Here is a 13,606-nt window from a genome sequence, read left to right as displayed (position 1 = left end):
ATTTTTGACACTTTTGGGGGTACCAGTGACATTACTGCAGTAATCAGTGCTATACATATGCACTGTTACTGTAAAAATGACACTGGCAGGGAAGGGGTTAATTTTATTGGAGAGGGAGGGGTTAATGTATGCCTGGTGCTTACTGACATGTGTGGGGGGAGGTGACTTAGTGACACAAGGACAGATCCAGGGTTCAGCTATGCTGAACCCTGCAATCTGACCCTGCCTGTCACTTAGGAGATCCGCCCGCTTGTGTTTACACAAGCAGGCGGATCTCCACACTAGATCCCCGACGATCGGGGAAGAGCGGCGGCGATCGCCGCTGCTCCTCCCCTGGCCCGACTCCCGCTGTGACTGAAAACAGCGGGAGCGAGCCTCCGAGAAAGGGGAGTGTCTGACGACGTAGTACTACGTCGTCAGACGATAACGAGCCACTCTGCCGCAGTAATATTACTGCAGGCAGACGTAAAGTGGTTAATGGCTGTGTGTTGAGTTATTTTGAGGGGACAGCAAATTTACACTGTTATACAAGCTGTACACTCACTACTTTACATTGAGGCAAAGTGTCATTTCTTCAGTGTTGTCACATGAAAAAATGGAATAAAATATTTACAAACATGTGAGGGGTGTACTCAGTTTTGTGAGATACTGTATGTACCAAAAAGAAAAAGACTAAGTGCTCTGGTCAAATTAATGAACCATTTTACCCAGAACTAAAATGGTTATATATGTATTACTAGAATGAGATATAATTTTAAAAATTGAAAAATATAATAAAATATTTACAAATATGTGAGGGGTGTACTCACTTTTGTGAAATACTGTATATATACTGTATATATATATATATATATATATATATATATATATACAGTCGAAACCTGCATTATTATCTCCTTGTTATATATTGCTAGAGGCTATATATACTGTATATACAGTAAACCCCCGCTCCATCGCGGTTCAGTTTTTGCGGTCCCGGTATATTGCGGGTTTTTTTTGTAATGTTATTTTACTATATAAATCATTGAAAATGAAATATTTTTGTGTTTTCCATAGCTCTTGCTATGTCTCTTAGTATCTTTTATGTGTTTAAATGAGTTTCTATTGTTTTAAAAGTGTGTTTAAAGAACTTAAAATGCTTTTACACGTACAGTGACAGTAAAAAAAAACATGCCTACAATGCATTTTAATAGGGTTTTTCTATTTCGCGGATTTTCACTTTTCGCGGCTGGGTCCGGAACGTAACCCCCGCAATGGAGGGGGGTTTACTGTACTGTATATATATAATAGCAACTGACTAAAGTTTTGCTCACACTGCAAAAGAGCATTTAATGCAGTGTGTTTTTTTTTTTCATAGTAAAGGAACATCCAAGAAAGCCCTGAATACTACAGACAGCCACACTCAGTACCGCAGATAGCACTCAAATTGCAGCAGTAAAATTCCCTGCCCCCAACCAAGGAATATGAACTGATCCATTCAACTTAAGGCCCGTACACACGTACCGATCGTCGGCCGACAGAACGTCCGACAAATGTTTGCGGCTGGCATGTTTGTTGTTTGTCTGTTGAAAAGTGCTCAAAACTTGCCCAGGACATCTGTCTGCCGACAGAAAATGACGTCACTACGTTCCACGCACGTTCGCCGCTACAAAAGAGGAAGTGAGTGTTTGGCCGTGACCCTTCTGGGCATCTCGCGCTGATTTCGGTAGCATTTGTTTGGTTGACGACATTTCACTATTTTCCGAGACATCGTTCGAGAATTTATTATGGCGACCGTGAATTCGACCGTTGCTGTCGTTAGTGTTGGAGTTTTGGCTCTGAGACGACGTACGAGCAATAGGAAGAAGAAGCGGACCTCCTGGACGAAAAATTGGTTGCTTAACCGTGATCAATTTTCTCATATGTCCTTGCTGAGGGAGCTCCAGGAAAATAATCCTGATGACTTCAGGAATTATTTGAGGATGACGGATCCCATCTTTCACCGTCTTCTTGCCCTGGTGTCCCCCTATATTCTGAAGCAGGATACTTGTATGCGGCTTGCAATTACTCCTGAGCAAAGGTTAATTGCGACGTTGAGGTATCTTGCAACAGGGAGAAGCCTGCAGGATCTGAAGTTCACCACAGGCATCTCCCCCCAAGCACTTGGAGTCATCATCCCTGAGACCTGCTCTGCCATCATCAAGGTCTTGCAGAAGGACTATATCAAGGTATGTTTGATTTTTTACATTACATTACATGTATTAGTCGTTTCACCCGAATTATGATGTTTTTGGATGTACAGCAATTGACACAGGCCATTATTTGTAAACTACCCTCTGTCTGCATGCACATAGTAGTAAAGATGTAGATTATCTTAACCATTTGTAAAATTACCCACTAACCACCCCACCATTCTCTCCTATGTGTCCCTAAACGCATTGCCTGTTAACAGTATTTTGAATTTGGGTCATTTTATTACTTTCCCTCAAACAATTATTCCTTGGCCAATGTTTTATTACCTAGTTTATGATTTATCTAAAATACATCAGTCCATCCATTCCCACCTATGATTGTGTATGTTTATGTAATGATGTTAAAACCTTCACTGACCACAAGCCCTTATTGATGTATAAATGCCCAGTTTTACTTACCCATCCCCCCACCCACATGCTAAATCTCAAAGTCAGCATATACCAAAGCTCAAGCTCAGAGGTCTTCAAACTACGGCCCTCCAGTTGTTCAGGAACTACAATTTCCATCATGCCTAGTCATGTCTGTGAATGTCATAGAATTACAAGGCCTCATGGGATGTGTAGTTCTGCAACAGCTGGAGGGCCGTAGTTTGTAAATTTCAGCTCTAGCTGGTGAGTATAATGGGCCATACACACTATAAGATTGTCAGAACAATTTATCCTTCCGATTTACCCCAACCAAATAATATGAGGTCAAACAAACACTTTCAAATCCTATGCAATCTGGCAGGCACTTGCACTACATAGAAAAGGTAAATCTGCACGAAAAAGTCTTCAGAGAATCTTATAGTGTGTATGGCCCTTTACAATATAAGAACAATAGGAGGTTGAAAATAAATGTATGTATATATTACATCCCCAAATCAAAACGTTTGCCTTCCTGTTGTTTATATTTTTAACAAGTTGCATAAGCATTTAACAGACAACTGTGTGTGTAATTAATAATGTGATGTGCTCAAGCACTAATTTTTTATTTTTTTTTTCCCCACAGTTCCCTTCAAACGCAGAGCAATGGCTGGAGATTGCTGCTCAATTTCAGGAGAAGTGGAATTTTCCCAATTGTGGGGGTGCTATTGATGGGAAGCACGTCCGCATTGTTCCCCCTCCGAATTCCGGCACATTTTATTATAATTATAAAGGTTTTTTTAGTATAGTCATGCTAGCCATAGTTAATGCAAACTATGAGTTTATTTATTTGGATATTGGCAAAAATGGCCGCAATTCGGATGGGGGAGTTATTGAGCAGACGGAGTTCGCTCGTCGTCTAAAGAACGGCACTCTGAACCTGCCATCCAGGGAGCAAACTGTTGAGGGTATGAGCTTTGTTTTTATCGCAGATGATGCGTTTGCGCTTGGGGAGCATCTCATGAAGCCATACCCTCAGAGGAACCTCACCCCCGACCAAAGGATTTACAACTACCGGTTGTCCAGAGCTCGCAGAGTTGTGGAGAATGCCTTCGGAATAATGGCCAACCGATTCTGGATATTCCTGACGTCCATACACCCGGCACTGTACAAAGTGGATAATGTGGTCTTATGTTGCTGCATTTTGCACAACTTCCTACGCAGGAATGTACACAATTATGTTTTGCAGCAACTGGATACTGACCCTGCTATGCCAGGTACAAGTGGAGAGGCCCAACCTCCTGACCAAGTGGAGTCCATGACGTCAATGCAAGTTGGACGGTCAGGATTGGCATCACACAGGGCCCGTCAGATCCGCCAGGAATATCTGGACTATTTCTTGGGGAGAGGAGCTGTGTCCTGGCAGCAATCACTGTCACACAACCAATAAACTTCATAACTAATTTCCTAACCAGATAAATGTCATAGATCTCTGATTTTTGAACACATTAAACAAAAATTGCTATGATTCTGTATTGTGGATTCTAATCATTTGGGCACATATGGCAAACATAATTTTTTGGGTTAATCATGTGTTATATATGTGTGACTTTGGAAGGGTTAATACATTCATCAGTGTGTTTATTTGCTGTAGTCTCTCACCAGCTGATCCAAAGTGATGATGGCCATGTGTTATTTTTGAGCCAGTGGTGTAAATACAAGGGCCTTCTGCACCCCACAAAATGTACACAAACCCTGTCACATTGAGAACTAGGTCACACCCAAGGTTCATCTAATGTCACCTTACATTGGTGTTCATTGTCCAGAAGTTGCCCATACTATATATTTCATATAATACATTAGGGTATTAACAACGTACCTACACCTGTTATGTTGTGTTCATTTATGACATCCTTCTCACTGCCCACCAATGTTAGGATATGTCAGTGTTATGTGAAACTTGATCATTGTTCATCTCAAAGTGTTATATATATAGGTAATGGAAAGTGAACTAGAGCAACGAACAAGCAATACACTATAGATTACACTGATCTCCCTACACTGATTGCTACTGGCAATATCAATGCCATATTGAATCCTAGGACTGCTAGTACCTTGAGTGTTGAGTCACACTTATGCGATGCGGGAAGTCTGCGACTTTGCAGCCTTCCAGCATTGCATAAGGGTGACCCGCCACTTACTTTTTGCACAGGATTGTATTCCACAAGTGTTAAGCACTGTGCGATCCAATCCAGATACATCAGAAATAAAGGGTCATGTGCGACTTGTATGCGTGTTCGGTGTGAATGTAGCCATACAAAGAGTATGTCTCAATTCACACTGCACATCTGATGGCATGTAATATCGTAGCGCACTGCTCCTTTATTAAATGCGATCAGATGTTCATGCGAAAATCAGCTATACAGTTTGTATGGCTCAATTCGCACTGCACTCGCACAAAAGAATGCATTTATTCAGCCGCATCAGGATAGGATCGCACAGTCGTTCACACTTGTGTGATCCCATCCTGTGTGAAATGTCAGATCGCACTGTGATATGCGTTAAAACTGGGGGTATCTTTAACATTTCATTGACACCTCCAGCAACTCGCTTATGTGTCTAAAATGCTTTCATTAACATGTAAATATGTGAATAGGCCAGCCATCATACATTTAGTGCTTCTTTACACAGCTTTAGACCTCGACCCCCCAACTAAAGTCTAATAAAGAATTGAACACACATTGTTGAATGTAAAAATGTTTTAGTATCAAACATTCACAGGGTTAGGGTTAGGGTTAGGGTGTTGTAAAGTTTTTTTCCCAAACTTGGGTACACTCTTTAACATCTGAGTGTAATTAAAATGCCATAAAACATTATAACACATTTGTAACATCAGGAACATCCCAATACAAACATTAAAAACGTAGTAAAATTGTGGCTTAAAATTTGCCAATCATGTCCACAAAATTGCGCATTTTGATTTGTAATGCCGTTGCAGTCTCCTTTATTTGTTCCAGGTCTGCGCAGCATTGGAGAGCCTCACGGGTCAATTTGGCTAATGTGCAACTATGTAAAACATGGTCTGTAAAAAAAAAAAAAACTTTGTCAATGTGAATCACCTACATGAGGTCATAATAATAGAGAAACATTTGGTGTCCAGGTAATCTTAAATTCCTCTCGAGTTAATACCTACCCTGTTCTTATGCTCTTTTGCCCTAGGCTGTTCTTCTTCCTCCTGTCCTCCTCCGATGCTGTTGCTGATGATTCTGCCGGTCTCCTGAGCTTACTATATATTCATTAGGGGTGTGAACGCATGATGACGTCATTGTGAGGGCATGGTCGTTATGTATATATATTAAGATGCAGAGACCAGAGACGGGCAGAATGCACGGCAACAGCATCGGAGGAGGACAGGAGGAAGAAGAAGAGCCTAGGGCAAAAGAGCAGACAACATAAGAGCAGAATATTGGACAGCACAAGAGTGGAGAGGAGAAGATCCAAAGAGCAGAGTGGAGAAGTACGGATGAAGATATTTAAGAACATTTCATAAACGTCTCCTGTCGTTATTCACATACACTTACATTTATGTGGTTAATGTGTAGGGGTACTATGTACCCCATACCCATTCACATAGTGATTGGGGTCTGGGATCTGGGGGCCACCCTTTGTTAAAGGTTGCTTCCAAAGTCCTAGGAAGCCTCTGGCCGCATGACCCCCCAAAACCACCAGACAGGGTTGTGGGGATGAGGCCCTTGTCCTCCTCTATATGGGAGCAAGGTGCTTTTGGGTGTGCGGTGCAGAGGCCCCCTGGCCCAAAGCAACAAAACCCCCCCCCATGTTGAGGGCATGTGTCCTGCTGTGGTCCAGGGGTCGTTTGGTCCGCTTGCTCGTTCTCTTTCCTGGCCTGACAAGCTGCATGCTTGGATAAAGGTCTGGTAGGGGTTTTGGGGGTAACCCACGCTGTCTTTTTGTTGTGGGCATACCCTCAAACTCAATACCACACACAAAAGGCCTGGTTGTGAACTTGGGGGAGACACCCACGGTGGGTTATTCAATTTTTCTGTGTAGTTCCCCCTCAAAAATCTTCACAGCGCAAGTGGCCCCGCAAGTCAGAGCATCCTGATCCGACTTACGGTGCCACTTCCATTCAAATAAAGAGGCTCCCATAGGGAACTAGTGTTGACAATTGGAGGCTAAAAATAACACTGATAAAAATCATTATGAAAAAACCTACGTGGGCACACAATTGGCTCTCCGACACTTGGTCCAGGATCCTCCACATTTTCGGATGTGCCCGCAACGCTGCTTGGCAAGTTGCCAGGAGATCTGGGTTCTGATCTGGCTGGGGATGCAACATCCTCGCATGACGCAACATCTGCAATGTAAATTTGTAAGGGAATATAGGAATATAAGGTTAAACAATCATTGCAAATACACATATTTCTATGATCCCACTACACAAAAAACTGTGCCTACCAACCTTCTTGTTGCTCTGGTGTCTGGTCACTTGTTGTCTCCACCAGAATCACCTCAGGAATAATGTCTTCATCTACATAATACAAAAAATTGGCCATATCATAAAAGTCACAAGAGGTACATTTGTTAGGACATGGTGCCCTGCTTGATAGCTCTTTTAGTAACAAATATGAAGACATGTACATGGTTATCTACGAAAAATATGGTACATTAATGTTTGACAGTGCATAGGAACCAATTACCTTTAGTGGAATCTGTGCCACCATCTGGGCCCATGTCCTCATCTTCTTCCGCAACTGCAGATGGAGCTGCCAAACCTCTCCTCCTCCTTTCCCATAGTTTGGCACGGAGTTTTCGTTTTTCTCCTATTTAAAGGTTTGATTAATAATCTGTGATTAATAGGAATGTTTGCAGAGAAGATTCGTGCAGGAAAGAACGTTCGTTGCAACACAATACATATATTTTTAACTATGGCTTCCTGACTTTTAATGTCATATACTAAAACATCAACAATAGATCGATCTAATCACGACATGACAACTAAAATGAGTAATCTAACTTTTTACATAGACATTATAATCTAGACATGTTAATACAACATACACAAAATTATAAAACATATTGCATGTTTAAAAAAAAAATAAAAAAAATAAACTTACTTTTTTTCAAAATCCGATGGATTTGGCCCAGCTGATCCTGCTCACGGTGTTTCAGGTCGGACCACCGTTTCCGAATCTGATCTTTCGATCGCTCCACACCGAATTTTTCTAGCAAACAGGCCACCACCTTATCCATGATGCCATCTTTCCTGGCATTGGGCCTATCGTAATTTGCCAACTTTCCATCATAGTCCATTTTTTCTAAAATGGAGACCATCTCCACCATTTCTGCCTTTGTCATGGGTGTAGCCCTTGATTTTCTGGTGGCCCAATCACTTCGGCCCCCACTTGATGAACTCTGAGATCTTTCAGACATTTTTCTTGATTAAAAGATTGTTCCACTGCTTCAGGTGTGAGTGTCGCATGTAGGCCTGATCTTCGGCACGTACACACCCCTGCACAAGCCCGCCACTGGAGGAGGAGTTGACGCATGCGCTGTATTTAAAGGACGCCATATCTTTCGGCCGACGATTCGCTAGCGGACATATCGAGGGTTGGAGCACGATCGATCGGCGAATCACGACTTTTACCCACAAACACAGGTACGACTATTTTATTAGAAAGTGTGTGTTTTGGGCCCTATACAGCTTTTATTATGAATATCTTTATACTGGAGGAGAGTTTTACTCAGGTATGGCATTTCACTATATATTGTCTGCTAAAAATGTAATCATGTAACAAAATTATAAGCTAAACCATAATTGACCCTTTATGTACACTGGCATAGCAAGGGGTTGGCATGACAGGCAACCGCCAGGGGCGCAGGCCAAGGGGGGTGGGTCGCAAAAACATTGGCATTGTTTTAGTTATTTTTTGAACAATCCACTCAGCCTGCACACCCCAGAACCCCCAGTTTGCAGGCGGATTCATGCAGGTGTAAAACATTGAGAGCAGCTTCATGCAGGTGTAAAACATTGAGAGCAGCTGAGGCAAAAGACCAGGAGACTGAGACTGCCTCTCACTGCATCCCCAGCACACCTCTGGTCTTACAAACACTGCTGCATCCCCAGCACACCTCCGGTCTTACAAACACTGCTGCATCCCCAGCACACCTCCGGTCTTACAAACACTGCTGCATCCCCAGCACACCTCTAGTCCTAACAAACACTGCTGGAGCCTCAGCATTCCTCCGGCTCAACCTTTTTTTTAAAAAAACTAACAAACTAACAGCTCCTGCAAATGATACATCCATCCTTGCTTCCATGTTTCTGGTCTCTCACTCCGGGTCAGCAAGGCAGGTGGCTTCCTTATTCCTCTTTCCCTGCACCGCTTCCCCCTCAATGCCCTACATCAAGCCCTCTGCAAGTTCAGGCCCCTCTCTGCAACCCCCCTCCTCTCTCTCTCACACCCCCTCTTTCTCTCCCTCTCTCTATCTCTCACCCCTCTCTTTCTTGTTTTTCACACCTGAGACAATGAGAGAGCTCTACACTGGGCAAACAAGGGACAAATGAGAAACATTTAATGCCCTTTTAGATTTTTTGGGGGGGGGGGGGGGGGTTACATTTTTACATTGATCTTGGGGGGGGGGGGTTGTTGCCAAATACAGCTCCTCAACAAGGGCACTGGAGACCCTAGATACGCCACTGTATGTAAAGTCTGCTATTTGTTCCTAATAATATAACAAATATGCATTTTTATATACACTATAACATTCTAATCAATTGTTCATTTCATCAACAGGGAAGTGTAACTGAGGAGGAGCCAGGTTGCAGCCAGGAGCCTGGGGAGCCTGGGGAGCCTGTGGAGCCCTTGGAACTATTTCCAGCACCACCTCCTCCTGCCAAACGGAGGCAAAAGAGGAAGCACGTGGATGATCTCACCGACGAATTTATACATGAGGCCACCATAGCCCTACGTAGGAAACCGGAGGCAAATGAGTCCTTTGGGAATATGGCGGCCAAAATTTTAGATAAGGTGGACCTCAGGCAGTGTCAGTATGCCCGAAAAATTATCCTCAATGTGCTGCAAAAGGCGGAAAACGGCGTCCTTACTGAGCACAGCCACGCGTGCGAGGAGCACCCATGCCCTCCACTTCCACCTCCACAACAGCCACCACCTCGCCAAATGCCACATGGCCAGTGGCAATATGGCCAGCATGATCCAAACCTGCCCTCATGGCAGGGGGATTATAGTTATCACCAACTTTAATTTGTGTAAACCCCTATTATTTATTTTACCCCTGTTTGTCAGTTTCTAATTTAATTTCGTCCAAATGGACCTTTTTTATGTTGATTTTTTAAATACGGAAAGTATTAATGTTTTCATTTGTTTTTTCTGAGATCCAAAAAATAAAGAAAATTGGAACTAAAAAATGGCCTATCTGAATTTGTTAACATGTTTAATATTGTGCATAACCTGAAAAATATGTTTTATACATTAATTCATATAAGAATAAAGGGTCATATCAATAGTTAGATCTTTGCTGTGAAAATAAAAAAATAATGGTGAAGAGTTAAAATTATTTAATTATAAAATTTGATAGAACAGATAGAATAGACAAACATTATCTTCATCATAACAAAACACATGCCTTTTTTTAAAAAAGTATGGCATTATGAGCAGCATCTTCCTTCTTCTTACATTTATCAAGATGAGCATGTGCTCCGCATTTCACCTATTTTTTGGACTGCCGCGAGCCGAAAGTTCTTTCTGGATAAAATGTTGAGTTTACTAGAGAAAATTCTTCCGGGACCTCATTTGGTTTGATCATGCGTGTTGGGATTTGTAGCTGTGTGTCGGCCAAATTCTGTACTGACTGGCGAACAATCGGCCGTTCTGGTGTCGGCATACAAAAATTTTAATGCTTGCAAGACAGATTCTTGTCGGCAGAATGTGCGCTGACGGCTGTCGGAGGCACCATACTAACAAGCGTACAATCGGCAGATCGTTCGTCCGCCGACGCTTGTCTGCCGACGATCGGTACGTGTGTACGGGCCTTTAATAAACACTTCTACACCTGCATTGGCAGGTCTGCCTGCCAAGCCCCTGCTAAATGAAAAAAATGGAGTGTGAACAACAAGCCCCTAAGTCACAGTGCATTAATAACTGGAGTTTGACATATATTTTGCTAAATGGACTTGATAACAGGGTTATTTGCTGAATCTCTCCTTTCAGTATTGAAGGAAAAACAATCTGCACTGAGCTATTCAAAAGATTTTCAATTATTCTCAGCTAGCGTCAGGATATAACAGAAGGAACTAACACAAACACAGCAATTTCATTATCCAACAAAAGCAACAGATGTAAAATTATGGGTATTTTCAGTAAATAGTACTTTAGAAAAATGATATATTTTTAATTTTGCATGTGGCCGTCATGATTTGAAGTGATTTCTGTCCTTTATGTTTATGATAATAGTTCCTATATTGATTTGTAGCTTATCTCTCTATTGGTTTTGGTTTCAGATAAGTCAATCCTAGCATTCGTCACATCATAGACCACAAACTGATATTGTTTGTAGAGAGTATATAGTTAATCTTCAGCTATTGAACTCGGTAAACAACAGTCTTTTACTAAAAAAACAGATGATTTAAAACTAGAAAACATATATAAAGTGTCTCATAGCACCACCTGTTTGTACTGTACAGGTTCTATAACACCCACAGAATAGATAAATACCCTGAATGTTTTATTAACAGTCATATCTTTATCACTGTTTCTGGGCTTGCTCAGGTACTCAAAATAAAATATTTAAAAAAAAAATAAAATTTGCATTGGTACCAGTGTTGCCAACCTACCAGATTAAAATTTACTGACACGACACCCAAAATTTACTTGCACAGCCAAGTTTTTATTGGAATTTCCAAAAGTTACAAAATTACAGTTTTAAATGCAATTTCAGTATTTGTATTTTTACAAGTGAAATATGCAATAAGCAACGTGATCTAAGGTAGATATTAAGGCAAAAAATATATTTCTTATTTTATTATCGATATAGAAAGTAAGTAGCTCAGGGACAGGACTCAGGGGGGCAAGAAATTGACTCTCACTGTGACACTGACAGCAGTGTGCAGCAGCACAGATGATGATGACACCTCACCAACATAACACATCCCCTTCTGAGCCACAGTGACAGTCTCTCTCCAAACCAGGTGGTCCCTTCAGTTCACTCCAGTCCAAACAACACTTACAGTCCCGCTCCTGGCTTGCCTTGCTCCCATCTTGCAGATCCATACATGAGGCTCCTTTGCACCATTGTGAAGGAATGTGATGAACACTTGTGAATTAGAAATAAAAGTAGTATCATTTACCTGAACAATGTGCGTCAGTCTATGATATCCACGTGCATGCACTGTAATTACCTATTTAATCAGATCCAGCAGCAAGAAATCTATTTTGAACCTGATTGAGGTTCCTTAACCATTACACCATGACATCACACAACATGCTCAGGCACTGCTTCCACCAGACCTGCCCCCCACTGGCGCTGCCCAAACACACTGTAGCAGGCACTCGGATGGTCTTAGTTGGTGCAAACTGCGCATGCTGAGCCAAGAGTCACAACCATACTTTTTTACTGGCAACCTTTTCCTGTCACTGGCATTTACTGGCTGGAAAAAGTGCCAGTTTTTTACTGGCTGCCAGTAAAAATACTGACGGTTGGCAACACTGATTGGTACATGTCCTCCAGGGCAGTAGCTGGGCCCCAATACCCTTGTTATGGCTAATAACTTGCATATAAGCCTTCAAAATGGGGACTTTTTGCTTTTTCAAGTTAAGGTCCCTTAGACTTTAATGGGGTTCGTTGTTCGGGTCCTAACTTTTGCGATGTTCAAGAGTTCTGGCGTGAACCAAACCAGCGGGGTGTTCGGCCCATCTCTAACTATATATGGCACTCACCACATCACTAAACTTACAATGATTAAGTATTATTAAGGCCCACTTTACTACAAAGGCTGCCTTTATAATTCATCCAACTTGTTATTCTTAAAAATAAGTCTTAGAACAAGAAATACAATGGTAAGCACAGAATGTATGGTAGGATCAGAAAGCACCCAAATGTCCAACTTATACAGCTTGCAATGTATCCTGGACTGTAGCTAATAACTGCTGTGGAACTTCTTCCTTTGTTGCTGCTGTATTATCCTTCTGTAATGTGGACCGGTTTAAACTGAATATTCATTAATGCAGAAGTGCAGCAGCCATCTTTAATGAGACCACTTTGCAATGCACATCTACAGAATGTCTCCAGTTCAGGGTGGCAGCCCTCGTGGCTGAGTCTAAGTTGATCCTGGAAGGACGGTAATTGGCTGCTGCAACAAAGCAAAGAAAGGGGGTTCTGCAGGCTGCTGAAAGGAAGAGAGAGGACAGTTTTATAGAATATGGGGTGAGGAAATAGTCTGTTCTTCTGGCTGAGTGGATTCCTGCCATAGCTGACCACAGTCGCATTAGACCTCAGAGAGTCTGCTCATCAAACACAACCTTGCCTCAGAGACAAGAACTTTCTCCCTGTGAAGATGTGAGGTGTGATGTGAATGCATGTTGAGATCAGACTGTATTAAAGAGCACCCCATTGCTTGTAAGGAAGGAAAAGAGGGACTGTTAGGATTGAGTTCACCTGCTGGTGGCACTGTGTTGCCTTGGGCTGAATGCTGCACTTCCAGTGTCCACCAGCAGGTGTCTCCCAGAAGCCAGCAGGCTTCTATGATCACTTACAACTGTGTTCAGCTGCCAGGTGGCTATTTAAGGCTGCTCCTCCCATTCCCAGGCGCGTCACTATTTTGATTGCCTCCTTGCTGCCTAAACCGAGTGTCTGTGATCCTGACCCATCCTGTACCCCCTTTGCCTTGTTTCTGCTCTCTGCCTAGTATCCAGTTTTGCTTGCCCTCTTCCTTGCTTCCCTGTTACCCTTGTCCCTTATATTGTAAATACTTGTAGATAGTTGGTTCTTCGGTT

General features: G+C 42.3%; 1 protein-coding gene across 1 annotated transcript in view; it reads left to right on the top strand.

Moving 5' to 3' along the window:
* Positions 1 to 11,147, top strand: part of LOC309558722 (uncharacterized protein) — a gene marked incomplete at both ends in the record, with an annotated part of 28,770 nt that extends 17,623 nt beyond the window's left edge. Inside the window, 2 exons of the mRNA XM_082261773.1 lie at positions 3,223 to 3,804; positions 11,088 to 11,147. Coding sequence (XP_082117899.1) covers positions 3,223 to 3,804; positions 11,088 to 11,147 — 642 coding nt within the window. The remainder of the gene's footprint in view (positions 1 to 3,222; positions 3,805 to 11,087) is intronic.
* Between the last annotated feature and the right edge of the window lie 2,459 nt (positions 11,148 to 13,606).

Source organism: Pelophylax lessonae (assembly GCF_965119305.1).
Source record: "Pelophylax lessonae genome assembly, chromosome: 6".
NCBI classification, from domain to species: Eukaryota; Metazoa; Chordata; class Amphibia; order Anura; family Ranidae; genus Pelophylax; species Pelophylax lessonae.
Note: the sequence above shows the minus strand (reverse complement) of the source record. Positions and strands in the feature narration are given on the sequence as shown.